General features: G+C 42.5%; 1 protein-coding gene across 1 annotated transcript in view; it reads left to right on the top strand.

Moving 5' to 3' along the window:
* GDPD3 (glycerophosphodiester phosphodiesterase domain containing 3) overlaps positions 1 to 11,538 on the top strand; it is a 318,837-nt gene that overhangs the window by 106,518 nt on the left and 200,781 nt on the right. The window contains exon 4 of the mRNA XM_044086278.1: positions 9,388 to 9,433. Within this exon, the coding sequence (XP_043942213.1) occupies positions 9,388 to 9,433 (46 nt within the window). The remainder of the gene's footprint in view (positions 1 to 9,387; positions 9,434 to 11,538) is intronic.

Below are 11,538 nucleotides of genomic sequence, written 5' to 3' on the forward strand. Positions count from 1 at the left end.
CTCACAGCTCTTACTATACAGATCCACAGCTCCTACAGTCACCCATAGTTCCTACCACACTGATCCACAGCTCCTACAGTTACCCACAGTTTATCCTACACTGATCCACAGCTCCTACAGTCATCTACAGCTCCTCCTACACTGATCTGCAGCTTTTATGGTCACCTACAGCTCCTACAGTCATCTGCAGCTCCTACTACATGGAATCACAGCTCCTTTTGCAATGCCCCACTTTTCTTGTTACACTGTGTTACAGCTCTGTCTTTAGGCACCTACTGCTTCTGCTACACTGTCTCATTTCCTTTGACACTCATCCACGTCTTCTGCTATGTTATTCAACAGCTCCTTCTGCAGTCACTTACAGCGTCTCCTACACTTATTCATTCCTCCTTTAACTGTCACCCACAGCTTGCCCCCCACTGATCCCCAGTTCCTCCAACATTACCCCACAACACTTCTACACTGTAGTACAGCTCATTTTCTCATTAAAAGGTATCAGCAGCAGTTATTGTAGAGTCCAAGCTCTTTTCGCAGTCACTCGTAGCACCCCTATTTTAATTCATACCTTTCCTACAGTCATTTACCTGTAGCTCCTCTTACAGTAATCCCTTCTTCTTTCTACAGATTTTTGAACTCTTATTCACATCCCTTCCTATAATCACCCACAGATCTCCCTACAGAATCCACAGTTTATTCTTAAGTTACCCAAATGGCTAAGGTGTAGCCAGAAATTTCTCTACTTAAGCCTCATATTGCTGCTCCTACCTACCTAACATTTACAAAATGTATATATCTGTCTAATGACTGCCTTTATACACTTAAGAAATGTACATATTACTTGTAAGTGCTGTTTCTATAAGTATAGGATCATAGGATCATATGAGATTACTAGGCAATTGATGCAGAGGTAATTTTGAGCCTGTTTCATCCCAATATAACATCATAGAAATGTTAGTTAATACCCAAGATTGCATTTAGTGATGACTGCTCATGTCCAGGAGGGTTGTGGGCTCTATCCCTGGTAAGAATTTATGGTGCCCCATCCTCTCTTCCAGGTTCCTCTTGAACAGTGTAATAGAGGTGCTCTGTTTCAAATGAATTGGTAGCCTGTTCCAAAGACATGGCGGTCACTGGGAAATAAATCTGCCCCTCCAGCATGTCCTATTTAAGTCACAGGCCATATTTAGGTTCCTTGAATGGGTAGCCCTAGCCCCGTTTGATTTATGGATATGCAGCAAGTTCATTAGGTTTGGGTCTTGGATTGCTCTGCATGCCAGGCATAAGTCTCCCCTAAGAAGTCTATACTTCTTCTTCTTCTTCTTTCGGCTTTTCCTGGTTAGGGGTCACCACATACCTGTCTGCTCATGATTGGCAGTGGAGTTTTATGGTGTTGAGTTTCCAGCCAAGCACCCAACCTTCCACAGAAGGCACAGACACGCACACACTCACGCCTAGGCCCAATTTAGAGTGTCCAATTCACCTACAGCATGTCTTTGGGATGTGGGAGGAAACCGGAGCACCTGGAGGAAATGCACACGACCACAGTGAGGACATGCAGACTCCATACAGAAGGCACCGCAGCCGAGAATTGAACCGGAGAACCTCTTGCTGTGAGGCAGCAATGCTAATCGCTGTACCACCATGTCAAGAAGCCTATAAGATACAGGGAATAGTGACAGGGACTTTAGTCGGTCTGTGTAAGGCTTTGTTAGAAACCTCTGAAGTCTTGCTAATTGCTGCAAGTGCTTAGTATAGTACATGCCAAATGGGGCATTATACTAAATTGTGGGCCAGATAAGTTCTGAGTATGGGGGGGTTGTAACTTCTTTTGCTCTTAAGGTGATTTACTAATCAAGTGGGCTATGTGGAAAGCTTTCCTTACTACAGTAGACACATGGTGGTCGAAGTTTCAGTAGCAGTCCACTTGTGATCCCAGGTCCCTTACCACTTTATGGATACTTAGGGTATTGTTGTTGATTTGATAGTGTGAGGGGACACTGTTTGTGCTGAAGGGAATGATGATTCATTTCTTTGCATTCAGTTTGAGACTGTGACTAATATACATCAATGGCAAGTGTGAGATCCTCCTGGAGTAGACTGACATCATTTGGGAATTCATTGATTGCACCAAGTGTGCAGTTGTCTGAAAACTTGGTCAGCCACAACTCCTTAGTTTTGACCTGAACTTCTGAGAAGTATATATCAAACAGTAGGAGGCCCAGCACTGACATCTGTGGCACCCCACAGGTAACAGGTCTGCTGGTTGATGTGGAGTCATCCAGTTTGGTAGTGTGTGTCCAGTTTGTGAGCCACTTGGCAACCCATCTTACAATGAAGGGGTTTACATTAATTTTGCTAAGTTTATCGGTGATGCCGGAATGTAGGATTGTGTCGAAAGCCTTTGCCAGGTCGAGGTATGCTGTGTGCACAGATATGCCCTTGTCAATAGCCTTGGTCACATTTTCAAAGAAATTCACCAGATTTAACGGGCAGGATCTGCCCTTTATGAAGCCAAATGCTGTATTATGTGTATTACCTTGTTTCAAAGGATGTTGTTTATAGCTCTGCATTGTAAATTTTAGTTTGACAGTCCTACATATCTTGGGCTTAGTGACCTATAAACTTTCTAAGAGGTGCTCAGAAAAGAAAATGCACTCTTGAGTATACTGAAAAATGACTGGCTACAGCTTTGCTGCCTGATCCTGCTGCATTGGGCCATATTTTCTTGATCCTGCTACACTGAATTCTTCTAGAAACAATTACTGATCATTCTGCATTGAGCAACAGCTCCCTCTACAGTCACCTGCTGATCTTCATTCTGCACCATAATTTAACAGACTGTCACAAGGAGCTTCTCATAACCACAGAAACGTCCTTGTGACTCCCTTAGATATAAAGATATTTGGGTCTCCCAAAACAAAAAAACAAACAAAAAGTAGGTGATATAAGAAGATCTTCAGCTGACTTCATATTTATATCTTTCTAAGCTTTCATATGGGGAACTTTCTTTTCTTGTAGTTTCTATTGTATTTTTATTTCCTCATGTTAGTGATGTAGATTCAGATGTTTTTGTTAAAAATAACAATTGTGTTGAATGTGGTAAGAAAATTCCTCACAAAGACTTCCACTCCTACTCCCACTTTTTTGCCTCAGTTTTGAACACGACATGGATGCCTTTCCATAATATCATACTGGGCTGAGAACACAGTCCCTACCGGATAATGTGAAGATGGAGATCCTCAATGCACACTTGGATAAGGACACCCTCAGGATCAGTTATTTGGAGACATACCTGGCTGAGAACACAGTCCCTACCAGATAATGTGAAGATGGAGATCCTCAATGTACCCTTGGATAAGGACACCCTCAGGGTCAGTTATTTGGAGACATACCTGGCTGAGAACACAGTCCCTGCCAGATAATGTGAAGATGGAGATCCTCAATGTACCCTTGGATAAAGACACCCTCAGGGTCAGTTATTTGGAGACATACATGGCTGAGAACACAGTCCCTGCCAGATGATGTGAAGATGGAGATCCTCAATGTACCCTTGGATAAGGACACCCTGAGGATCAGTTATTTGGAGACATACCTGGCTGAGAACACAGTCCCTGCCAGATGATGTGAAGATGGAGATCCTCAATGTACCCTTGGATAAGGACACCCTCAGGATCAGTTATTTGGAGACATACCTGGCTGAGAACACAGTACCAACCAGATAATGTGAAGATGGAGATCCTCAATGTACCATTGGATAAGGACACCCTCAGGGTCAGTTATTTGGAGACATACCTGGCTGAGAACACAGTCCCTGCCAGATGATGTGAAGATGGAGATCCTCAATGTACCCTTGGATAAGGACACCCTCAGGGTCAGTTATTTGGAGACATACCTGGCTGAGAACACAGTCCCTGCCAGATGATGTGAAGATGGAGATCCTCAATGTAATCTTGGATAAGGACACCCTCAGGATCAGTTATTTGGAGACATACCTGGCTGAGAACACAGTCCATGCCAGATGATGTGAAGATGGAGATCCTCAATGTACCCTTGGATAAGGACACCCTCAGGGTCAGTTATTTGGAGACATACCTGGCTGAGAACACAGTCTCTGCCAGATGATGTGAAGATGGAGATCCTCAAGGTACCCTTGGATAAGGACACCTCAGTTATTTGCAGACATACCTGGCTGAGAACACAGTCCCTGCCAGATGATGTGAAGATGGAGATCCTCAATGTACCCTTGGATAAGGACACGCTCTGGATCAGTTATTTGGAGACATACCTGGCTGAGAACACAGTCCCTGACAGATAATGTGAAGATGGAGATCCTCAATGTACCCTTGGATAAGGACACCCTCAGGGTCAGTTATTTGGAGACATACCTGGCTGAGAACACAGTCCCTGCCAGATGATGTGAAGATGGAGATCCTCAATGTACCCTTGGATAAGGACACCCTCAGGATCAGTTATGTGGAGACATACCTGGCTGAGAACACAGTCCCTACCAGATAATGTGAAGATGGAGATCCTCAATGTACCCTTGGATAAGGACACCCACCGGATCAGTTATTTGGAGACATACCTGGCTGAGAACACAGTCCCTGCCAGATGATGTGAAGATAGAGATCCTCAATGTACCCTTGGATAAGGACACCCTCAGGATCAGTTATTTGGAGACATACCTGGCTGAGAACACAGTCCCTACCAGATAATGTGAAGATGGAGATCCTCAATGTACCCTTGGATAAGGACACCCTCAGGGTCAGTTATTTGGAGACATACCTGGCTGAGAACACAGTCCCTGCCAGATAATGTGAAGATGGAGATCCTCAATGTACCCTTGAATAAGGACACCCTCAGGATCAGTTATTTGGGACATACCTGGCTGAGAACACAGTCCCTGCCAGATAATGTAAAGATGGAGATCCTCAATGTACCCTTGGATAAGGACACCCTCAGGGTCAGTTATTTGGAGACATACCTGGCTGTCCCTGCCAGATGATGTGAAGATGGAGATCCTCAATGTACCCTTGGATAAGGACACCCTCAGGGTCAGTTATTTGGAGACATACCTGGCTGAGAACACAGTTCCTGCCAGATGATATGAAGATGGAGATCCTCAATGTACCCTTGGATAAGGACACCCTTCGGATCAGTTATTTGGAGACATACCTGGCTGAGAACACAGTCCCTGCCAGATAATGTGAAGATGGAGATCCTCAATGTACCCTTGGATAAGGACACCCTCAGGGTCAGTTATTTGGAGACATACCTGGCTGAGAACACAGTCCCTGCCAGATGATGTGAAGATGGAGATCCTCAATGTACCCTTGGATAAGGACACCCTCAGGATCAGTTATTTGGAGACATACCTGGCTGAGAACACAGTTCTTACCAGATAATGTGAAGATGGAGATCCTCAATGCACCCTTGGATAAGGACACCCTCAGGGTCAGTTATTTGGAGACATACCTGGCTGAGAACACAGTCCCTGCCAGATAATGTGAAGATGGAGATCATCAATGTATCCTTGGATAAGGACACCCTCTGGATCAGTTATTTGGAGACATACCTGGCTGAGAACACAGTCCCTGCCAGATGATGTGAAGATGGAGATCCTCAATGTACCCTTGGATAAGGACACCCACCGGATAAGTTATTTGGTGACATACCTGGCTGAGAACACAGTCCCTGCCAGATGATGTGAAGATGGAGATTCTCAATGTACCCTTGGATAAGGACACCCTCAGGATCAGTTATTTGGAGACATACCTGGCTGAGAACACAGTCCCTGTCAGATGATGTGAAGATGGAGATCCTCAATGTACCCTTGGATAAGGACACCCTCAGGATCAGTTATTTGGAGACATACCTGGCTGAGAACACAGTCCCTGCCAGATGATGTGAAGATGGAGATCCTCAATGTACCCTTGGATAAGGACACCCTCAGGATCAGTTATTTGGAGAAATACCTGGCTGAGAACACAGTCCCTGCCAGATAATGTGAAGATGGAGATCCTCAATGTACCCTTGGATAAGGACACCCTCAGGGTCAGTTATTTGGAAACATACCTGGCTGAGAACACAGTCCCTGCCAGATGATGTGAAGATGGAGATCCTCAATGCACCCTTGGATAAGGACACCCTCAGGATCAGTTATTTGGAGACATACCTGGCTGAGAACACAGTCCCTACCAGATAATGTGAAGATGGAGATTCTCAATGTACCCTTGGATAAGGACACCCTCAGGATCAGTTATTTGGAGACATACCTGGCTGAGAACACAGTCCCTGCCAGATAATGTGAAGATGGAGATCCTCAATGTACCCTTGGATAAGGACACCCTCAGGATCAGTTATTTGGAGACATACCTGGCTGAGAACACAGTCCCTGCCAGATGATGTGAAGAAGGAACTATAGAAAAGAATGGCAAGCTAAACCAAAAGAGAAGCCAGCAACAGTGAGGCCATAACCCCCAGAGGGAACAGCTATGGATCAGCCTGGGTGCTGTATCCCTCATCCCTATGATATTGCAAAATGTCAAGGGGGAAAGGCCAGAAGTCATTCTGATAGCTCTGTTTTGTCCCAGACAAAACTGGTTCTCCACTTACTAAGCTTAACAAGGGGAAAAACCAAGAGTGCTGCCTTAGTGTGTGCACCTACTAACTCAGAACAGAGAACTCCTTATGTACTGCAGCTTGATATCATTAAGGCTGGTGATCTAACCCTGGTCCCATCCAGGTACATGTCTTTAAAGATCATGCTAAGTATTATGAAGGAGGATAGCAAACCAAATGCAAGGAAATCTTACCTAAAAAATTGGAAGAGGTTCTTTATCCTGTGCATATCCAGTGACCAAGACCCAAGCACTGCTCATGTAGCACTGGTCCTGCATTACCTATCAGACATTTTCTAGACTGGCCTAACCTATAGATCCTTAAAGGTCCATGCCTCTGCTGTCTTAGCCTGCTTTAATACAGATCACCCTTTGTTCACAAATTGAAAGGGGCTTTGCACTTTAGACTGCTGAGAAGGGAAATCTCTGCCATATGGCATCTCAAATATTGACCTAGAGGAGCTAATCCTGGCCCCTTTTAAACTAATTTTTTCAACATCTGTAAAGTTTTTATCTTGGAAGATACTGTTCTTGGTGGCGGTGTCATCAACTAGAGGGAAAAATCCTTCCTGATCTTTCACTGGAATAAGGAAATCCCTTTTTATTAATTGTTCTTTCATGTTAAAAGTGGTGACAGAGAAGTCTTCAAATCAAACATTTCCCCACCTGCATTTTTTTCCTAAACCTCAGAAAAAAAAGGGAAAGAACCCTAAACTAGATGTTTATTTTATCTGGACAAGACAAATAGCCTCAGAAAGGTATAATAACTCTTTGTGTTTTTTGCTGGTAAGGAAAGAAAAGCTGTCAATAAATAGACACTATTGAAATGGCTTGCACACTGTATTTGTTACTACTACTATTCTGATTGTGGTAAATCAGTCCCATGGTATGTGAAAGCTCAGTCTGCCAGAACCATAGCAGCAACCACAGCCTTCCTTATGGAGGTCTGTACCTAATCGAGGTTAGAAGCAGCTGCATGGATTTCAGTTGGTACGTTTTCTAAGTACTACAACCTAAGTGTAGCATCTAGAGCCAGGACAAGGTTTACATTTGCCATCCTGCAAGGTCTGCTAACCAGGAATTCCTTTTATGGCCGGCCATTCACTGCATTTATACTCTGGGATTCATCACATAGATGTGGACTGAAAGAATGAATTTACCTGAACATCTACATTTATGGTTCATTTCTTAACAGAAATGTACTTTCTTCATTTGCACTTAGCCTTAACTCCTACCATATTCAGCATGCTTCTTCTGCCTTAATCCATAACTGCTTCCACAAGAACTCATAGTACTTCTGCATTAATTATTTTCTTACTCTCACAGACACACACGCATGCAAGCATGCATGCACGCATGCACACACACACACACACACACACACACACGCACACGCACACGCACACGCACACGCACACACACACACACACACACACACACACACGCACGCACACACACACACACACACACACACACACACACACACACACACACACACACACACACACACACGGTTTTAATGACCATGTTGCAATAACAGATCCTTCTATAATTTTAGTGTCTGTTGCCAGAACAGCCTTCCATTCTTTGGAGAGTTTTATTGTGTCCTCGTCTGACATTACCATGCTCTGTCAGTTTGCTGCTGTTATGACTATTATACTGTAATATTTTCTGTAAGAGATGTTTAGTTACTGGTTACAGACTGCAGAGATCTGTGTGTTATATATGTTACATACTTTCTTCTTTTGTATGTAATGCTGTAGATAAACATCAGTAATTGTAGCAAAAACAAAAGGGCCAGATATAGTAACAGAGGAACATACTAGTCAAGTGATCAAAGGGACCATAATGCCTAGCCATATGCACATTTAAGCAGACCCTTTTCAAGCAGTTAATAGCACTCACTTCCCAAATTGAGCAGGGCAGTACATGATAACCCCGGTGACAATTTGTGTCTACCCATCCAGTCATCAAGACTAGCCTTAACGATAGCCAAAGTACTACTTTGTTTCACCTGACATGGTAACTTATTCCATAGGCTAGGAATAAGTTGAGGTTGGAACCAATCCCTCCAGTGACACTTGTTTACTTTTTGGTATATATTTAGGTCCTTAGTATAAATGTTTGCTGAGCCACTAATTTTGTAACTGAATAGGAGGTCAGAAAGGACTGGATATTTCATGGCTTGAAAAGAAAGACACAGGTCACCTCTCAGAATCCTGTAGGCTACTAAGTATAAGGACAGCCATGCTAATCTATCTGGGTAGTTGAGGGGTTTAAGACTTTTAATTTTTTTTGTTAGAAATCTTTGAGGTCTTTCCATTTGAACGATATGCTTGGATTTGTACATCCCAAAGCAGGTACTGTATTCATTGATGGGTCTGATAAGGGGAAGACCACTCTGGATCTAATGTTTTCAATGCATCTCACAGAACCCTTCCCCTGGCCTGACCCTTCTAAACTATCCTATCCCTAGCTAAACTTAACCCTGACCCTTTACTCCCTCCTCCCTCCATTTTGTCACCTTTAGTGAGAGCCACCCTGCCTCAGATAAATGGTGCCTGGTTGTAACCTGTTGTCAGTCTGTCTTAGCAACCTGTTACACATTGCATAGATTTATTAAGTATGTGTTACATATGTTACATAATTCTACTTTTATATGTAATGCTGTATTCATACACTGTATCATTTCTCCTACTGTTTAGCGTGAATGGGTCACATCTGAAATCAAGCAAGCAAGTAACAATTTCTCTTCTCATTCCAACAGGATCTACCGCCATACAAGGAAAGACTGGAAGTGACCTTTATGAAAGGTAAGACATTTGCAACAAAATCAAATTTTTGACAGTCATTTAAATCCTGTGCGTGGGTTCCCTGCAGGACCTGTAGAATAAAGGTTGCAGGTAAATATTTTAGCATGCTAGTACATTTCCCTAATAGGATGAGACAGACATGATTACTCTGTACTGTATCTTCACAGCATGGTTTTCAAATTGCAGGTCTGACTGTATTTATTAATGAAGTAATATATTTGTTGGGGTACTTTATTTTGCTTTCATAGAAGGGGGTCCCATCACTAAGTAAATGATTATATAGAAAGCAGTACTAAGTAAGGACAAACTGTTAGCCTTTCATTCTGTGTAATAAGTAGGATTTTTAAAACTGTTTTATTTGTCTGCACTAATCTGAAATTGTAGGCTGATATTTATAGCTAGAACAATTTCACGGCTCCCTGCTGTCACATTAAGTGGTGTCACAGTTCCCTGCAGTTGGAGTACAAATGTGATAACAAGAGTCGTTTACGTAACCTTGTATTTTTCTCCCACACACAGTTCCTTTGTCTGATTTTCTCTCTCTTTCTTTCTTTCCATCTCCTTTCTCTTCCACCCCCTCTTTCTGTCCCTCCTCTTCATTATTGATGGTACAAAATCTGATTCACATGTGTAGTATACCTGAACAAGCAGACTTGTAGTGTACAAATAAACATTGTGTCCCGCTTATTTCATTAACTAGCTGGTGGCAGGACTTATTTCTTTTTGTTTCCAGTATGAAGCCTGATTTGCAAGTCTGTACTGGCACATTTTTTTTTTTCTCTCCAGCTGTCTTACATCTTCTAGGCTATGCCTCTTTCTTATTTTGTGTCCTGCATGGAACCTGATTTACAAGCCTGTGCTGATACTTCTGTGCCCTTTTCTCTCCGGCTGCTTTTTGCTTCTAGGCTATGCCTCTGCTATGGTCAAGCAACAGCTTTGGGAACCTAAAGTTACTCAATGCCTCCAAAAACAGAAAAAAATATTGAGAATTTTAAGGACCATAGCTTAGTAACCTTTTCTTATGCCAAAAAGCTAAGTTAGCAGTACTGAGACTATTACTTACGTACCACCTACATGAGTAGCTCAATCATTTAGCAGAATAAAATATTACACTGATGTTTTGGTGAAGCGGTAGCATTCCAGAATAAAATATTATACCAATGTTTTGGTGTGAAGCGGTAGTATTCCTGCTTGCCCATGGTGTCAATAGTCTCTAGAGAGAGAAATCCAGAGATTAGGTGCTGCCCAGATGCAGGAGGAGGACAGGGTTCATAGAAATCTGGTTACCCTTTAAACTAAATAGAACCACTTCACAAAAACATACTCTGTTAAAGGCTATAATAGCCGAGGCGCTAGAGACTTGAGATTTTTACTTTGTTTTTATAATAAAAGTCATTTGGGCTTGGATTTCATTGGCCTGCTGTGTGTGGTCACAATACCCTTTAAACTAGCTGGCATTTTCTAGATAAATCAGAGACCTGGATTTGCATAGCAGAGGCAGCTTAAACTATAAGTCTGAAAGTTGTGGTTATATCATTCATCTGAAAGTTACTTATTACAACGTGTAGTAGTTACGGTAACCTTATAAGTTACTTATCCCACCCAACACACACTCACACACACACACACACACACACACACACACACACACACACACACACACACACACGCACACTCAAAGAAATGCAGGTTTCTATGACTTATGGTTCTTTCATTAGCCATAGATTAAAGCAGATGAAAAGCTTGGGTAGAGCAGTGCAGGTAGAAACTTGCAGACAAGAAATCCTAGAAATTTGTAAATTTTGTGTACGTCAAAAAATATAGAGTGTGAAAATATACACTGTATACTTCTATTTCTCTTTGTCAGGGTCTGTGTTTCTTTTAGCATGCATAAGCTTTGTAAAAGATGTAGCATTTCGGAATAGATATACGAATGTAATTGAGAGTTGAGGTAATGCTTTAACTTTCTGAAGGCCCAATGAACAGCGTCAAACAATCTTCATATCTTGGGGTAAAACAAGCCTGGAAATGAGTAGTCCAATATCACCTTGTTTCTCATCTTTTATAGTTATTGGTCTCATATCTTCTAACATTCTTAAAGATCA

The sequence above is a fragment of the Protopterus annectens genome, chromosome 10.part0 (genome assembly GCF_019279795.1).
Source record: "Protopterus annectens isolate FY-2018-M chromosome 10.part0, PAN1.0, whole genome shotgun sequence".
NCBI classification, from domain to species: Eukaryota; Metazoa; Chordata; order Ceratodontiformes; family Protopteridae; genus Protopterus; species Protopterus annectens.